An 18,261-nucleotide genomic window follows, 5' to 3' on the forward strand; every position below is an offset into this window, starting at 1 on the left:
GTGTGAGTTGAGGTTCTGTGACCAAGAAGCCAGAAATTTCCAATCCGTCATGTGTGACTGAGAAGCTAATGGATGGTATTTCATGCACTTCGAACTGGATCAGTGTAACGGTATCGAGCTCCCGTTGAACGCTTTCCTCGTGAAGCGTGGAAGACATGACTAACTTTCCAGAAGTGGACTCGAGATGTGTGTGCCGCAAACAAGATCGGAATATCCTGTCATTGATGGTGGCTCTCCAGAACGTCACCGGTCCGCTCCACCCGGCCCAGGTCCATGAGGGAAATGTGGATCGTCGCTCGTGACACGAGCTGGAAAAGAATTCGGGTGCATGCCATGCAGGTGCATGCCACGCTAGCGCAGCAGTGACAGTGCCTTCAAGTAAATCCCATTGCGAGGTAATTGATTGTTTCCCAGGTTGTTTGAAGAACGGAAGGCCGCAAAGATGATGAGCAGTCGGCCGTGACCGCCGTAGATGGTTCATGATGCCTAAAAATGCATCCAGAGTATCGGCTTTTTTGGTGATTTTTCGTTTACTGTAATGATTCAATAAATTTGGGAGCTCTTTCCAGTCCCACTCTGACGACCTCAGAGGTGCTATACTATCGTAGAAACCCTCGAAATCATGATGTGCGTTTGTTTGGTGTTGGAGGATTGAGTCAGAGTCTATAGTTCCACGACCTTCTTCCCAACGACTGGATACGTAGTAGAACAGTGTCTGATGCTCCGTAAACATCAACAAACGAGTACTCAAGAGCCCTTCCTGGAATTTCCTATGGTCACGAGATGTCAGTTTACCTGGTATCACGATTACATGGTTGTATTTATCTTACCATGCTCGAGTGAACCATTTTGTCTCTTTGACTTCACGATCTGGGCGGGGCCCGTTCGAGAAAACGACAACATCCCCTATGTGAACGATCTTTCTATCTTTACGTTTCGTAGACGCAACGCCTGGTAGACCATATATTTTGCTGTCACCAGCTGCGGCTACGATGGTAAGGTCTGCCCCTCGATAGATCTGATCCATGCTGCCAATTTGTTCCTGTCGGTGATTGTCGTCTCTTTGGTCAATACAGTACTCGTTGACCCATAGGTAACGATATCCTAACTGCAAAGTGACGCGGATACCATCCTTGATCGTCTCGGGAGTCTTGAACGATACACCCGACCCTTCGCGATAACCCTGGCAATCCTCTACTTGGGCATCTATGCCCCACACGTAACTCAGAGCGATCCACCGCATTCCTTGCACAGCTTTGGCAATGATCATGTTCTCGCAGTCTATCAGATTCATGCCGGGAATTTGCGCTAAGTCTTGTTTGCACACAGCTCTGTGACTCCTGAGGCAAGTGTCCAACCATAAGCGTGCTTTGGCGCAGTCTCAGTCTTCCTGTACATGTTGAGGACGATGCGAACCCTGCGGACTGACGCTCGCTCGGTTACAGAATACCGGTCGTTTATATGGTTCAGATGGATTATAGATGTTATCGAAAGGATCGTAGGGATCGAAAGGAGGTATCCGCAGACCTATCATCAGTAAGACAGAATCTCGGTCATAAACGTCGGTCTTCGCGGCCCAGCGATAGTTGTTCTTAAGCGAATATGATCGCAGCTCGAATCTTCTCTGTTTATCTTCTGCAGAGATGTCCTGAAACATCAGACAGCAGAGATGACAACTTTCGGAGTATCGCATGTCGTAGGGCTTGATGTATGGTGACGGCTGCGCCCATGTCCCCATGTACTCTTGCTGGGGATTTTGAAGCAGGTCATCAAAATCGATATTGCGACACGTTTCACAGATTTCCTTGTCATCTACAAAGGCCACATCCGTAGATCCAAACTGTAGACAGTCAGTGATTTCCCGAATGTTGGTCCGATACCGTGGTTGATACTAGGTTCAACTGCTTAGACGCAGAGGCAGCCTGCTCTGACATGCTCGCTGACAAGGCTGCGGATTGTATGTGGTTGCTATCTTAAATTATGACATGCGCCGATCTAATCAATGTAGTGTGATTCGTGTGATGTATGAATGAAGTGAATGATACAGAAACTGTAAGCAAGCGTGAGGTGGGCAGGCGTCGTTGTCGAGGGCAGAAGGCTGGGACCTGCAGTCGCTGCCTCAAATGCAGCTCGCTTACGATAACCATTGTTGGAGTGGCAAAGGCGATAAGCCGATCTCGGCAAGGACTGTAGGTCTAGCTGCTGATTTGCACCAGCAAATGTGATTGTGCCACTTGCACAAACAGCCCTCTGAGGTTGTCGTTAAGCGACAGCCGCGCTCATGAAATTACGTGGTCATTTAGGAGGACATGACCATTGTATGGAAGGTGGGTTTCAGGATTCCTCTCATCGATGCAAGCTTGTACACTTGAAACCTAAGCGATAGGAGATGTGAGATGCAACACGAACATAGGTGTGAGACGAAAGCATGTCACTTGGATTCTAGGGCTATCATTCTACGCAAGAGTCATCTAAGACCAGATACAAGATGTTCATATCCGATACGCTATGTAACATCTGTCGCGCGTCAACTAAGAAATGCTATACTTGCATCTGTCAATCTATCATTCTTTGCGAAATTTTCCGAATTCTTTCGACTCCAATCCTTTGTTCTGTCTACTGTATCGGAGTCAGCGTATTGTTTGTTCCACTCCGTCAGAGTATTATTCAGTTCTCGTGTTTGCGGATGACTATCGCCCAGAAGATCCTGCGACGCCTTGACAGTTTCTCTCAGTAGTTTACATGCTCTCTGGTATTGTTCAAGCGCTTTGCAAGTCAGTGCGAGATTGAACGCACTTGCCACGAATCGATCATCAGTACCCTGGTCTCTTCTCAGCTCGCTATACAGCTCGTTTTGCAGCTTCTCTGCTTTCTGGTATTGCTCCATCTCGTAGAAGCATGTTGCTAGGTTGGACTTTACTTGGAAGGCTAGGATACGTTCGTGACTCTTACTGTTCGTACTTTTGTTCTCGCGGCTACTGATAGTCGAGAGTAGCGACTCGTATTTCTCTTCGGCTTTTGTTATATTCCCTGATGCTTGCTCAATCTGAGCTAAGTCGTTAAGGGAACTTTGTGTCAAATGGTGGTTGCTTCCCAGATGTTGAGATCGGTGTTCGACCACAGCCATTTGTTCGATTCTAGAGCTGTCGAACAATGCATTTTTCTGCTCGATCGACGCGTCGTTCTTCTCAGTCAGCGCTCTGTCAAGCTGAACTAAAGCAAGCCGAGCTCGACTGCGGATAACAACGGCGTGATCCCCGGGTTCAGTTCTCGTTGGATTAAATATACGCCTTTGATCTTCGATGACCTTAGCAAGGTAATCCTCTGCCTCTTTGTAACGATGCAGAGAATGATAGATCCCAGCAAGCGTGTAGCGCGAAAGCACGGTCATAGGATGAAGAGCACCCAATAGAAACTCTTGAGCTCGTAAGACGGACTCTTGCTCCTTCAATGCTTCTTGCCATTTCGACAAACGAAGCAGAATGACAGAGAATTGATGCCTGGAGAGCAGATAGTCTGGATGGTCTGTTCCCAGAGTATTACGTCGTTGTTCAACGACATGCGTAATGACTTTCCGGGCGTCTAAGAACTTCCCACTGAGCCGATGGTTCACAGCCAAATCGTGCTCAATAGCGACAGTGTATTGATGGAATTTGCCCAGTCTCCGATCGCAGATGTCGTGAATTGACTCCAATAAAGCCTCTGAGAACGCAAGATTTGCATCATCTCGTACTTGTTCGCATAGCGCAACGCACTGCATCGTTTGAACTAACGATGGGTATACCCTGACAGGGTCTGGACCTGCTGTAGGATCGAAAGGTCCTAGTGGTAGTTTATGCAGCTTATCTCGAACGTACTTTGACTTGTGGAGGATATGTCTCAGGTCGTTGGGAGAGATCTGTTCTCCAGAGAGTTCCTGCGTTTGATCATGCTCGCTGTAAGAGTCCTTCTCCTCGTCACTGCTGAACTTGTGCAACTGTTCCAGCAGTATGTTGGTGGCGAGATCACGAGCTTCATCCCATTTCCCAACCTCCCGAAGTATATTTGCCAGGGTGAGTCTCTGGAGATAGGTCGCCTTTTCATCTTTGACAACCTCTCTCTGATATTCTTCAGCTTCCCTCCATGCTCCTACAGCAAGCAGTACCTCAGCAAGTATGGTTTTTGACTTGAGTGTTTGCGGATGTGCATGCCCAAGTTCTTTGTTAGCCTCACATTTGGCGAGAAGATAGCGTGCGGTTGTCTCTGCATCCGAGTATCGGCCGTCATTCTTGTAAGCCAGCACCAGAGTCTGTACAGTCTGTAATGTTGACGGATGATCTTCTCCCAACCGCTCCCTCATTTGACGCAACGTTTGCTGAACCTCCTCTCCCGCCCCCGATGTGTTGCTCATAACAACTGACAACCAGGCCCGGAGGCTAGCAGCGTCGAGAGTGATGAAATGTTTTGGTCCCCAGCGCTTCTGCAAGTTGCTCAGAGCCGCTTTGTTCTTCTCGGCAGCTTCTTTATATCTTCCAATTTCGCACAACACACGGGCGTGATTGACGTTGTAAATGATGGTTTGCGTCTCTGGCAGCTCGTTTCGGTCGAGCTTACCTGATTCACCTCCTATCGCCTTATTACTGTCTTCGAGAGCTCGCTTGAACGATCCAGCCGATGCCAAAATGAGTGCTCGCGTGCTAAGAAGTGCTTTGTTCCCTTTTCTTTCGTCTGGATCCTTATCAACACAGCCCTGAATCGTCGCCTTGGCCTCGGTGTATTTGCCCTGCTTCCACTGCGAGAGTGCTAGCCATTTTGCCGTCTTACATATCAAGGCCTCGTCGAAAAAGTTGTCGACCATGTCGTTAAGAGCTTTAAAGTCTTGTTCTGATTCCCTATGACCACCTTGGAACCATCTGATCTGGGCAATATGGAGTCTTATCCCGAAGACTATACTGTTTGGGGGGTTAATAGGTCCATATAGGACGAGGAGGTTCTTGTACAGCTGGTCTGCTTCATCAAGATCGCCCTTTCTGTAGTACCATCCCGCAAGAGTCTGACCACGCTGCAGTGATTCCGTGTCTAATGATTTATGTGATTTATCCATTGAGATCTCTCCACTGTTCCCAGAAGTGTTGCGTGAGGCGTGAGACACCCACACATGTTCTTTCTTGTAGGGGCTATCTTTTAGACTCTCTCCGACATCGTTGAGTCTCTGTACATCCTTCTCACGTATGCTGGATAATTTAGGCGTTCTTTGAGATGCTTCCTGTATTGATTGAACTATAGCAGTTGGATCCGTGGTACTGCCCAAAACCTGTGAGAGGCTTGTTTCAAGAACGGTACCAGATCTGCCAGAAGATAGACTTGATATGGGGTGGGTAGGACTATCGCGAGTCGTAGATGCGGATCCATGATAAGGGATAGAACATGCTACATCATCAGGCTTTCGTCTTTCGATAGGAGGTCCTCGAAGCGCGATTGAGGGTCTTCGATTGAGAATCCATTGAGCTGATGAAGTGCTGCTAGGTCTTGACTTCCATATGGACATAGCCGGTCTCGACTCAGGCGAACTTGCTGATGCTTGCTTGAGAAATCCTATTATATCGTGAAGCTCCGATTCATTTATACTCACAAGCATAGTGCCGGTATGTTCAGATGATCCTGTGGATGAAGTGCTTTCGTCAGAGTCTTTAGTGCCTCTTCTCACAGCTTGCTGAGTAACCTACGTGCCTGTCAGAGATTACGACTCGAAAGAAACAAGCGAATTGCCCACTCTTGTGCCAGAACATGAGATCATCTTAGTCTGCACGTGCTGACCCAGCTGTTTCTGCCTGGAATCGAATTTCGACATCGTGCTGTCTATTGCTGGGAAGTCGAGCTTCACATCAGGTTTGAGATTTGCTTCCCGTCTATTGAGATGCTTCGCAAGGTCTTGCGAGAAAAAATCCCATTCATCCTGGTTCCACTGACCGCATGCAGGTTGGTGAGGTAGTCCAAAGAACACAATCCCTACAGGAACCTCGAGATCGCTTTGGCTGTACGGCATCTGTACCATCGCGCTTTGAACAGTCCAGACTGAGCTATTATGTGCTATAATCACTACTTTGGTACCCTTTGGAAATCAGTCAGACCTGTGTTACGATCATAGCGCCACGACTTACACATTTCTCTTTGATGTTAGTCAGAAGCTCCTGACCTTTGCGTTCCAGTTTCTCCTTTCCTTTGTGAAGTACTCTCGATGCGTCATAACCATATACGTGGGCTCGGCATCCCTCAAGCTTTTCGGTTATCGTCTTTGCACTCCTGTGGAGACTCCTCTCGAGCCTGTTCGTGATGCGATCGCGGCGATTTCGACACCCGTGTACGAGTACGATGCTGTAATGCGTGAACAACAAGCAAGTGAAGTTGGGTACAAAGCATACTCTAGGTCTGAAAATGCTCGTCGAGCATTAGGTGTTGATGGATAGGTCGACCAAGGAGGAAATATGTTTCTACCGGGCAGTGGCAGTGGGGAACCTAATCGGTGGTGCTTGGTCATATCGATCGCTACCTGGATATAGACACCGAAGTGTAGGCTCAGTGGCCTGAGAACGTAATCGGTTGTCCAACAGAGGAAGTCTCGAAACGAGTATGGTTACTTTTTGAGAAGGAAGAACGCGTAATTTGCGCGAGTGGGCAGGCAAACTCTCATATGCTTTGTTACCGCCAAGCTCAGCCCCCGATCAGCTGCGGCAACACAGCCCCCCACCTCTTTCTCCCTCGATCCTTCTACGCGCCTCAACACCTCATGTCGCCTCATCATGCTTACCAAGGCAACGAAATCGTGTGAGTAATACTTGGTGATTATCCTGTAGTGCCTCAAAATCAGTCGCTGCTCCTGTGAAGTGATGCAATCTCGTTGGTGTTGGTGCGGGCAGCGCCCGTCGCAATAACACTCCAATGTCTAGACTCAGCTGCGCGTCGACCCGACCACCCACACAGGCTGCGACTCCTTGCGACTGCAGCCAGATGCGCCGCTCTCGAGATCTCGCCCCAATGAGCAACATGGCGGTCACCATAAGCGATAGCCCCAGTTCAAGCCAAAGATTACAGCTCGTGGGACATCCTTGGTACAGCCGAATCTTCTAGCCAATGACAAATTTCATCAACCACACCATTCTGCCGGCCATCGCGCGATTGAAGTGCACGACCGCAGCCATCGTAAGCGAGCACGGAGGCTCTACCTCATAGAGAGGAGAAGGCTGAAAACATGGACTCATGCAAATCGTACATATACGGCCAAATTGCGATCGTCCTTGCCACCCGCCAACATTCACACACGAGTCTTCAACTGTCCAAGATGGATCACCTTGGCCTGAGATTACCCGAAGGAGCCGTTCCTGAATACCATGGCAATACCTACGACGGCACTTGCTCGTTTCAGGAGTTCCCTAACCAACAAGGCTGGAAACTTAACACGTCTACCGGAAGAGTCACACCCAGTCAGGAGTCGATAATTACATTTCCAGGGGACTTAACCATGAGGTATTCAACATTCATGCAGTCGTGGCTGTTCTTCGGGCTGATTGCAGCTGTGGTGTTTGACGAAGACGCCCCAAAATTCAAGCCCCAGCTCAAGCTGCTTGTTGCCGAGGAAGAAGACAATGTGATCACCAAATGCTTGCCACAAATTCTACAAGACTGGAGAATCAGGGAGATGAATTCCGACAACGCTCGTGGCCGGAAGATGCGAATGATTCGTGCCCAGCTCACCCTGGACTTGGCCCGGAAGGTTGTCAATACCAACTGCTCGCTAGAGAATCTGGGAGGCAACAATGAGAAACGGTCTCCACTGCATCTGGCACCGGAACTTGCTTTATCCTTGATGATCATCGGAGAGACCTTGACGAACGCAAAAGCGAATATCATCAAACAGACTGGTTTTCATGTACGGGGTTGGTACGGAGATACGGAAGAGGGTTGGGGAACACCCGAGGCCGTGACTAGGTGGATGAAACAGGATCATTGGTGCCCAAGACTGATCAAACTTCTCCGAACTCAGCTGCGATATAACGCTACCGCCTTGTTGGGTGTTTATGCATCGCATGTAGGCGTCGTATCATTCGAAGGTCACGGTGCCTGCAACGAAGTCGATGACTGCAAGGTTACATCTCAAGATCCCCTAAACAGCAAGGAATACGCGACCAAACATCATCCTCAATGCACAGATGGAAAGGGAACCAGTGCTTGCCAGATGCGCGGTGTAGACATGAGAAATGTTATCGCACTCATCACTGCGGGCAAGATTCCTTTGCTGAGGTTGCAGTCATCTACCGAAAGCGAACAGCTTCAACTGGAACTAACCGACGACACCCTATCTCCCGAATACGCTACAATCTCACATGTATGGTCAGATGGCTATGGCAACGAAAATGATAACATGTTGTATGACTGTCAGCTACAATACTTTCACGACCTACTGAAATGGGCCCAGAGGTCGCGCATGCCACACAAGAGAGGCCAGGCATGGAAAAACGCGAAACCACTCCCATTTTGGATAGATACCCTTGTGATCCCTGTGGGAAAGTCAGAAGAGCAAAAAGTTGCTCGGACCAAGGCTATCGCTCAGATTCATAACGTTTTTTCGAAGGCGAAGTACACTATTGTTATCGACAATGGACTGGGCGACATGACTTGGGATGACAGAGACTACACAACGACTGCTATGCGGATCTTGGCAAGTGGTTGGATGCGTCGGCTTTGGACATTACAAGAAGCATTTCTCAGCCGAAAATTGTTGTTCGCTTTCAAAAAAAGTGGCCAAGATGCTCTTCCACTGGTTGACCTTGACATCATCGAGGACCTCTACAATGACACCGAAACAGAATTGATCTCAAACCTTCCAGCAACAGCCCAGATTTATTATAACAATCTTCTCGGGCCGGATCGTAAAGCACGCATACACAGACTTACGTCCACGAACGGCGTGGGTCTCATTGCTAGTGTTTGGAAAGCAGCACAATGGAGGGTACGTACGAAGTCTGCAATGGTCTTGATTTACACTTGAACTGACTGGGACGCGCATTCCAGACAACAAGCCACAAAGAGCACGAAACACTAGCACTTGCGACACTTTTAAACCTCAAGTCCGAAAAGACTTCGTACAAAAAAAATCCATTCGAACACAACGATCCGAGATACAAGGCTTTACTTGAAGATATGATGGTGACCTTTTGGAAGGTTCTCGAAGAAAATTCTCCCGGTGCCATACCCCCCGGCATAATATTCCTTCCGGGCGACCGCATCAGGAAGATCGGGTTCGGCTGGGCGCCCACAACATGGATGTCTGCCCACGGTGTCGATCATCCTGATCCTATATCCCTCATCTCGAGACCTGCAACGCTCGCACCAAACGACTACGGTCTTTCAGTTGAGTATCCTGGCTTCCTTCTCCACTGTATCAAAAGGGACAATGTATTGAGACCAGCCGATGGAGGAGGATTTTGGTTTCCAAGCGACAATACATTGACTGAGTGGTACCACGCGGAGTTCGCGAGCACGGACTATAGTCCAAACAGGGGTATCATAAACGAGACTCGTAGCGAAGATCTTGCAATAATTCTATGCAGGCCAAGACCGCGTCATAGAGCTGAGATCGGTCTGCTCGTTGAGATCCACAAGACGGTCAAGCAGCGCGAGCTAGGCAAGGATGACGTGAAACGCATCTTCGCTGTGTACATCCGACATAGAATCACTCTCAAACGTGAACTATCCGATGAAAAGATACAGGAAAAGAGGAACGAGATTCTACAAAGTCGGTTACCCAATATTCAATCCAAGATAATATGTGGTGAAGTCCTTGAGGAAGATCAACGATGGTACGTCGACTGCCGCATCACTTCAGTAGAGGAAGGCAATGGGGAGGAAGCGCAGTCAACGTCGGAAGTTCCGCAAACACAACCCTCACGTACAAGAAACAGTCCGTTCGGCAATAGAGGAGCGGCAGAGACAGGTGTGCAAGGTGAATCAGAGAGAGGAACATCAACAGCTGGAACAGAAGCAGATTTGAGCGACGATGCAAGGACAATCGATGTACCTGTTACTCCGATTGGTATGGTAGCTAGCGTGCATTCGCGTGCTGCATCACCAACTACGACAGATCTCGATAAAGTTCAGGTCATAGGAACCAGCGATCCGAGACTAGAAGTCGACCCACCCATCAATGCACCCAACAGAACGCCGACATCTGTTTCTAATCAACATCGGAAATTTAGTTTGAAGAAACTGCTGTTTCGTTGACAAACAAGCATAATCCTCCAGGCATTTCCCTGGCGCACCTTTGTTGCATGTCTGTCGAGCATGCGATGTTACATTTTTAATACATGTGCAAGTTATTCACGATAAAAGAAAGCATTGTTCCCCCAAAGTGGGTGTGGTCGAGTCTCGACCGGTCGTTGCATCGTTGTGGTGACCATCGCACCCATGCATGCATATCAGGCGATTATCTCGCCAAAAATGCAGCGGAGCTGAGCGAATTACAATGTGGCGGCGCCACGGGCGCAACACGAGGCGTATCAAGGCGCGCAGGGCGCAGAGCTGAGCTTCAGCCTGATGACGCTTACCCCTCACAAAACAACCCTCATGGCCGGTCGAAAGATCTTGCGACCGTATCCATCAACCCAAAGCAAGAAATACTAACTATATTTAATCATGTCGGCTTCCAACAATTTTTCTACCGTCTCGCAATTGTCTGCGCAGTGGACGAATCCTAGCGATGTTTTATCACTTCTGCTTATCATTGGCGGTGACATCGTTCAAACTGCCCTTGCGCAAACCGCCGGAGGTTGGATAACGCCAGTATGCTTCTCATTCGGATGGGTTGCGTACTCTTTCAGCACTGTTATTCGTGTACTTGGTGATGGACGCTTACTGCCTGTGCCAGACTACCCAGTCAAGGTCTTCAACCTCAAGTCTTCATACATGCGAGAGAACAGAAACTGGGTGCTCGGACGCATCTTACGAGACAACGAGGTTTTTATGAATAAACATGAACCAGACGCTGCATATGGCATCCGCATATCCATCTACGTGGCTGAAAAGAGGAAATCTCGTTCAGCTCCGATCCACATGTCGGAACTATGCTGGCTGATGGTCACCTTAGTACAACTTGGAGTCGCAGCTATCCCGTTAGCAATAGATGGTGAATGGGGTATCTTTCTCGTCACGAGCACCGGCATCGCTGCGGCGTTTCTCGCAGGTCAACTACCACAATGGAGAATCGAGAAGCTACCGTTCAAACAGGATAGCCAAAAGCACATAGCACTCACAAGTGGCAATGGCTCCCGAGAGATCATGATCATCTACGGTGCTGGAAACTGCCTGGATCTGGAAGAGTTAGCAGCAGGAGAGAGTCCACGCTCTGATCGTGCTTGGAAGAAAAGTCACGTCCTGTCACGTCCCGTGAAAGACAAAGGCGGGAAAGGATTGAAGCACCAGGATGAAAGTACGGCACGAAGAACGATTATGTGGCAAGGACTACCTGCCGGTCTCTGGATCACTCGTCTCGCGTCTTTCTGCCAGATCGTCTTCTGGGTGGCGTTGCTTATTACCGTCGCAGGTTTAAGATCGCACAGTTGGTATCTCGTCGTCGTCGGGTCTTTAGGCATGTTGCAGAACGCTATGCTTGGAGCTGTAGCACGGAAGCCAGAGCGACGTGATCTACCTCTTCGTCATGTTGACACAATCGCGACGCGGAAGGTCATGGATGGCCTCATGGATTTGGAAGCCACTATCGGCGGTGCTGGGGTCCGTTTACTTGACGAATTCTTTCCTGGATTCCTTACTGAGAAAGAAATTCAGTGGTGGGCTGGCGGGGATCGAAATATATATGACAACGAGCGTGTGAGGGATCGCACACGAGGTGAGCCACGCTCACGTCTAGAGCCACGGGAATTGGGAATACCGGACGTTGATCTGAATGGGAGGGGACAGATGTACAGCAGAACATCGACATGGAACACGATGCCTGATGCAGCTGAAGAAGTAGAAATGCAGGCGATGCCTGCGCGCACGCATGCCACGATCCCTGGGGCGCAACGGAACAGCAATATTGAGGTTCAGCGGCAGATATCGACAAGTAAGCCACAGGTCTACACGGCGGCGAAAAAACTGGATTCCTCAATGGATACAATCTCATCGCCGGAGTGGACCTGAGAGCTCCCAAGCTATCTTAGTGCTATCTTGGTTGAAAGCGCATCGCGCGACTATTTGTTTTACACCTTACTAAAGGTCCTAAGGTGACCGACTCTCCTGCCGCCGTATGCGCAAACTATTTGGCATGTCTCCCTCAAATACACCGGTGGTATTTTTCCATATGCTTGGCTTCGATCCTGTAGCTTGCTCCTCTGCTGGTACATCTTCTTCAGACATCCCATCTTCGGAATCATATTCATCCTGTCCCAGGATTTTAGGATCGACATGCATAATCCATCTGACTTCATCGGCCGGCGGGACATCTGGTTTTGGTAGATGAGACAAAGGTGTGTCAGGTGGTGGTCCGGACGATGGCATCTGCTTAGGTTCGATCGGCGTTAAGCGTAGTGGTTGAAACTTGCGGAGCGAACAGAGTACTGGAATGATAGGTGATGGTTTGCTTTCCGCGGGCTGTACCTCTACACTAGGGCTTCTTGCTATAGATGGTTCGGGCGATGTTGGAAGCGAATCTGGTGCTTGCCTTGGATGATCCAAAGGCTGAGTCGATTGTGTTGGCGTAGTAGCACTCGACTCAGACATGAGAACTGAGCTTCTACAATCTCTTCGCCGAGCTCTCCGATCAGATCTGTCTTGGACAACGACACGGTCGACGTATTGGTCTACGGATTTTTTGAGTTGTAATAGGGGTTGTGTCTCTGGGGTAAAAGCCTGATCTTTTATGTTCCTTTGGTGTATTCCAACTTCTACCACTGCTTCCTGCATATCTATGTCGATCTTGTCTTGTTGAGCACAGCGGCTACGACTGTGGGAAATTAGCATAGTCCTCATCGACGTTATCTGACAACCTACACTTTCTTTTCCACCACCTCAATACGTCTCTCCACTGCCATGCCGTACGTCGACTCAATGCGTTGTATTTCGGTTAGAGGCAACGCAGATCTGAGATGAGCTAGCTCCTCATTCTGCTTTCTGATAACACTAATATTTGTAAAAGCCACGATGCTCTGCCTCGCAACGCTGAGCGAGGCTCGTAAATACTTGATGGTACTCGTGCTCTTCCTCCATATGACGTAGACAGTAAACCTTTCGCCCAAGGAATAATCGTACTTTAGATCCTTGTCAATTGCCTGCACTTGATGGCGCAGACTATTGAACTGTTTCATTAAGTTTTTGGTATAATATATCAAATCGCGCTTCACTTTCGAAGTGTCCGTTGTAGGAGACAGATCTCCATCCAGTACGTCGAGAAAAGGGTCGAATATTCCGACGAATAGATCTTTTTCCATGACGAGATTCCGAAGTTCGGGTTACGCATTTTCGAAAGACTGGACAGTTTTTCGAAGGAAGTTGACCGCTCCACCAATTGCTACCGGCAGCCCGATTACCCCGATGGCGAGACTCACGGGGTCCATTTTTAAATGCTATTTTTTCTTTTCGTGGCTTTGGTAAAGATCCTTGAATCATCCAAGATGCTGAAAGACTGTGGAAATATACAGACAACGAGATCGTGCGGAAACACAAAGAAGGACAACGAAATTTGCCATACCTGCATATTGACCGGTGAACTGATGGTTTTATTGAAATTGCAAGCGTCTGCCAACCAGCGCTCATTGGCACTCACCATCTTCGACGTCTGCATGCACTGCAAGCGGGGTAACAACCTCGCCTCGCTGCAGGCGTACTTGTCGTATCGCGATCCCTGAGTAAATCATAGGCACCACCTCATGATTTGATGGTTATTGCAAGCTGCACTATGCTTTCGCAGTGCAATCCCCCCAGTATTTGGGCAAAGCACTGGTACGACTGTGTGGTTGTAAACAGCTTTGATGAAAGGCACCCTACCGGCGCTCTGAGGCAGACTCAAGATACCGGTCAAAAAGAAAAGATCATCGCTTTTACACGACGATCCTGCGAATTGACGAACGTGTGGGGGTTGCAGGAAACAGTTGTTGCATGTGTTTCATCCGACGAATCGCCGCTTGGGTGCGCGGCGCAGAATGAGTGATGAGACACCTCGCTGCAAGCCTTGCTCTCGGCCTTGTCATCGCACGAAGATAGGAGTGGTCGAAGATTTGAGATGAATGAGGAACGTAAGTAGGAAGAGGATGGAAGTAACGAAGTTGATGTCGGTATTAGTGGCTTGGCGACCGCCATGAGCGATAAGATAGAAAGTATAGCAGAGAGTGCACACAGAGCATGCCTTATTTTGCTCTTAATTAGGCTGGTAAACCCTAACGCTAGCCTGATATGTGAGTGTTTGGTGGGTATATCGTGTGTATTGCTATCCATGCTAGATGCTAAGGTACATGAGATGATCGGGGCACGCCCTTTGTAGGCTTAGCCTGCCAAGGCTAGTGGTGTGACATGATATAGCGCGGGGAATGCATACCCTGTCACCTCATAATAGCTAGGGTAGATATCTTCGTCGCCTCATAGTGGATAGGCAACTATCGTTTGAAGACACACTAGAGTTACTCCGAGAAGTCGCAGCTGGCTGTGGTGCTGTTTCAGCCGCAACGATTGTGGCGCCAGCTGAACCAGCGTCAGTCTATCACGACCATAACGCCCTGGACTGTTCGCGCGTCTGTCCTATGTATACCAAAAGGCGCAATTCATACGTATTCCGTATCCTCAGACGATTCTCCCGTAGTTGTCGACTTCCCCCGTCGTCTCCACAATGGTCTTGAACCACGTCCCTATTACCTGGACTGACGAGCAAAGCGCCGATATAGCTCGTAGAAGCAATATACGAGAGTTATTATACACCAACTATTCTGGACCGGTACGAGCATCACAGGCTTCTCTTAACGACTTCCGCGACTGGACCGTGGACCAAGTCGTCGCGCTGTTCCATGACTACCCACCACTACAAGGCCGACGCCTGTATCCCTTGGGACCAGAGTCTCGCTATCCACCGCCAGGAAATCAGCGCTTCTATCAGCTGGCCGGCAAAGTGGCGATAATGGGCATTGCGAACGCATTGGCCTTGGCCACCTCACCCTTGACCATACCACGGCTGTCGAAAGCGCAGCGAAAAGAAGCGATATCAGGGCTTGTAGATGTAAACAAGCAAATGGTCAGCTCGTCCCTCTTCGTCTCCGCCCCTCCGCACTTGATGGAAGAGGCTGGACGACGAAACCAAGCCTTGTGCGTAAACAAGTGGGGACAGTTTAGAATACTCGGTTCATCTTACGCGGCTATCTCGCATGTGTGGGCTGAGACAATGGGCTTGGAGTTCAACGATGAAAAGATTGAGCAGGATGAGCGGGGACTTTTGATGTCGCACTTCAACAAGATCATGAGCAAGGCGCTTCAGTGCGGTCACGAGTGGATATGGTTCGATCTGTTGGCCATCCCCAAAAGGTCGGGTCCCGGCAGTAGCGACTCCCGTTTGACGCAGATCAAAACCCTCATAATCAACAGTCTTCACTCGGTGTATCGCAACGCAGATGCAGTTATTGTGTTGGATTCTTTCGCTCTGAATCTCCCTTCTGGTGATCCTCTGCGGGTCGCTGCAGTTCTAACCTGCGGGATGTGGTTGACACGCATCTGGACTTACCAAGAAGCGAAGCTCGCCAAGCGGGCGCTGATAGTGACTGCTACACATGTAGTCAGCTTCGTAGACATCCTTTCCGCTCTGCAACAGCAAGCTCAAGTCGAACCAAGAAGATGGGATACACTTTGGAAACAATTCGAGAGATTGCAGCCCATCCAAGATATTGGGATTAATCTGGCAGACATTGCACTCTCTTCTACCAATCGCAATACTGAAAATGATGTCGACTACGCGCGCGGCTTCTACGCACTACTGGACCTACAATGGCAGCCGAACTGGACATACGAAGACGGCATCATGCATATCTACAGCTCTCGACCGCAAGAAGTGGCCATGCTAGCTTCCATGCATAGCCTACGTGGTCTCCCACAGCCATTCTCTTGGGCTCCAAGATATCTTGCCCGGGAACAGGGCATAAGCAATGCAGCGTACTTTTATACATTCAATGGCTCTGGCCTTGTCGGTCCGTGGTACACAGCAACTGTTCGAGAGTTAGCTCACACTGCATTCTATGGTGAAGCCGATGCGGAAGCAGAAGAGGACCACAAGTTGGCCTTGCAGCTTCATGTCGACGACATAGGGGGCAAGTCTATATTAGTCTCGGTGGTGACATGGGATGTGAAATGGACTCCCGAGCTGGTCACCTGGGTTAACCTCATACCTACTGGTAACGCAAGGATCATATGCCCAGACGCAATGTCTTCTTACGAGGCGGTCGATTTCCCTTCCGTCTTGCTTGCTATACAAAGACCTAATGTTACCTCATCGCAGGCTCAGCAGGCTTTTGGCGATGTACTCGCTAGCGCGATTTTGGTTGGCGGGCACGTTACAGCACCACAAGTTCAGTGGTTGCTGGCTTGAAACGGGAGAAATCCGCAGAGGTATCAACAAAGATTCGATGTTGGCCTACCGCTCCTGGTGTCATGTGCGCACACGCGCCTACCAGATAGTTCTGACCATGCAGCACATCTCACAAGCCAGCAGCACGTGACGCATTTCCCATCCATCATGTCCACTCCTCCCCATCTCTCACACATCACGCCTTCTCCAAATCCTTACATCTCTTGATACCCGCTCTCGCATTCACCAACCCGTCCTTGAACCCCATCTTCTTGGCCAGACTAGCCGCCTCTTCGTACCTCTGCCGCGCCTCCCCAAGCTTGCCCTCCATTTCGAAAAACTCACCCAAGTTATGTGTCGCAACCGCACAACCCACATCACACTCTTCATTCCGCTCTGGCGCCTTGATGTGGGCTGCTTGTGCTAGTGCGCGCTCGGCCCATTGCCGCGCTTGGTCTATGAGGAGGGCGCGGGGAGCGGAGTTTGAGACGGGGAAGTCGGAGGGTTCGGGGGCCATGGTGATGGCGTCGGTGGTGGAGGGAGGAGTTTGTTGGACGAGGCAGGTGGATATGTTGTTCACTGTGGTGGAATTTGTTAGTATGGAGGAGCGTGGGGGCGTGGTGTACGTACTTAGGACGACGCTGTGGCATGATGTTGGTGGGCAGAGCTGGAGCGCCTTGACGAACAGCGGCGCAGCGAGGTAGTGTGAGTCGAATTGCTCGTAGTGTGTTCCAAGAGCTACAAGACGTTAGCATGCATATACCAAGGCAAACATTGTATCATCATACCTTCTAGCACTCCGCCCATCTCATCGTTGGTCAGCCATGGCCCCTCGCCATTCTTAACACCGTCCCTCTCCCGCCTTTGGTGCTCCTTGAGCGCACTCTCAACAGCCTCGACTAGTCGCTTCTCTCCATTCTCCGGCTCATTGACATATCTCACGTCGTAGAGCTGGCCCAGCTTGAGATTAATCTGCACCATATTCTTCTTCACCCTGCTTCTGTTCCCCGTCGTCCAGTGCTTATCCGAGAACTCGTCGACCCACTTCTGGCAGTCGTTCCGCATAATCTCCAACACGTCGATGGCCAGGCTGTAGTACCCGGCGTCCTCGAACAAGGCAGCGATGGTATATTTCACTCCCATGATCTCGTCGCTAAACGGATCCATGCCCATCTCATCAGCGAGCGCAAGCGCCTGCCGGAAATGCTTGTTCGCCTCGCGAATATCGAGCCATTTCCCGCGGGAATAGAACAAGGCTTTCCGCAGCTTCTTGGCGACGGGCTCGGGGAAGTTGTGGTAGGGTTTGATGATGACGTTTTTGTAGTACCAGGGTATGTAGAAGACGCAGATACCCGCCACGAGCGCGATTGTCGCAATCGCAAAGGGAAACAAGACGGGGCTTTTGTGGTATTGCTCTGAGAACTGCTCGCGCATCGTCGACCGGTAGCGGCGACTCAATTGCTGCTGTATTGGCCGCCGCGGCCATGGCTTAGCGGGCAGTCGTGGTGATGTGCATCGCGTTGTCAGGGGAGCTCGTGCTTCGCAGCGTGCGAGTGTGAATGCGCTCGTTCGGGGCGCCGCTCTTCGGGCTATGGTCGTGCTGAACATTGTGCGCCGGGCAATGGGCAAAAAGACGTGCGAGGTGGCATGCGGCCGCCGCTTGGTGGAGCGAGTGCATGACGGAACGAACTTTT

At 49.9% G+C, this 18,261-nt stretch overlaps 7 protein-coding genes across 7 annotated transcripts; 3 read left to right on the plus strand and 4 right to left on the minus strand.

Moving 5' to 3' along the window:
- Positions 1-826: 826 nt before the first annotated feature.
- Positions 827-1,294, minus strand: AA0111_g10415 (hypothetical protein; the record flags this gene model as incomplete). Its single annotated transcript, XM_028644162.1, has 1 exon — positions 827-1,294. The coding sequence occupies one exon, from the start codon at positions 1,292-1,294 to the stop codon at positions 827-829; it is 468 nt and encodes a 155-aa protein (XP_028502010.1).
- A 1,233-nt stretch (positions 1,295-2,527) lies between these two features.
- AA0111_g10416 (hypothetical protein) lies at positions 2,528-5,083 on the minus strand (the record flags this gene model as incomplete). The annotated part of the gene is made up of 1 exon (XM_028644163.1): positions 2,528-5,083. One exon carries the CDS (start codon positions 5,081-5,083, stop codon positions 2,528-2,530), a length of 2,556 nt encoding a protein of 851 aa, XP_028502013.1.
- Positions 5,084-7,318: 2,235 nt separating this feature from the next.
- AA0111_g10417 (hypothetical protein) lies at positions 7,319-10,257 on the plus strand (the record flags this gene model as incomplete). The annotated part of the gene is made up of 2 exons (XM_028644164.1): positions 7,319-8,986; positions 9,049-10,257. 2 exons carry the CDS (start codon positions 7,319-7,321, stop codon positions 10,255-10,257), a joined length of 2,877 nt encoding a protein of 958 aa, XP_028502012.1.
- Positions 10,258-10,668: 411 nt separating this feature from the next.
- AA0111_g10418 (hypothetical protein) lies at positions 10,669-12,171 on the plus strand (the record flags this gene model as incomplete). Its single annotated transcript, XM_028644165.1, has 1 exon — positions 10,669-12,171. The coding sequence occupies one exon, from the start codon at positions 10,669-10,671 to the stop codon at positions 12,169-12,171; it is 1,503 nt and encodes a 500-aa protein (XP_028501944.1).
- A 78-nt stretch (positions 12,172-12,249) lies between these two features.
- Positions 12,250-13,457, minus strand: AA0111_g10419 (hypothetical protein; the record flags this gene model as incomplete). Its single annotated transcript, XM_028644166.1, has 2 exons — positions 12,250-12,973; positions 13,021-13,457. 2 exons carry the CDS (start codon positions 13,455-13,457, stop codon positions 12,250-12,252), a joined length of 1,161 nt encoding a protein of 386 aa, XP_028501983.1.
- A 1,391-nt stretch (positions 13,458-14,848) lies between these two features.
- AA0111_g10420 (hypothetical protein) lies at positions 14,849-16,588 on the plus strand (the record flags this gene model as incomplete). Its single annotated transcript, XM_028644168.1, has 1 exon — positions 14,849-16,588. The coding sequence occupies one exon, from the start codon at positions 14,849-14,851 to the stop codon at positions 16,586-16,588; it is 1,740 nt and encodes a 579-aa protein (XP_028501959.1).
- A 175-nt stretch (positions 16,589-16,763) lies between these two features.
- Positions 16,764-18,175, minus strand: AA0111_g10421 (hypothetical protein; the record flags this gene model as incomplete). The annotated part of the gene is made up of 3 exons (XM_028644169.1): positions 16,764-17,146; positions 17,198-17,305; positions 17,356-18,175. 3 exons carry the CDS (start codon positions 18,173-18,175, stop codon positions 16,764-16,766), a joined length of 1,311 nt encoding a protein of 436 aa, XP_028501960.1.
- Positions 18,176-18,261: the final 86 nt, after the last annotated feature.

Source organism: Alternaria arborescens (genome assembly GCF_004154835.1).
Source record: "Alternaria arborescens strain FERA 675 chromosome Unknown contig_35, whole genome shotgun sequence".
In the NCBI taxonomy this organism is placed as follows: Eukaryota; Fungi; Ascomycota; class Dothideomycetes; order Pleosporales; family Pleosporaceae; genus Alternaria; species Alternaria arborescens.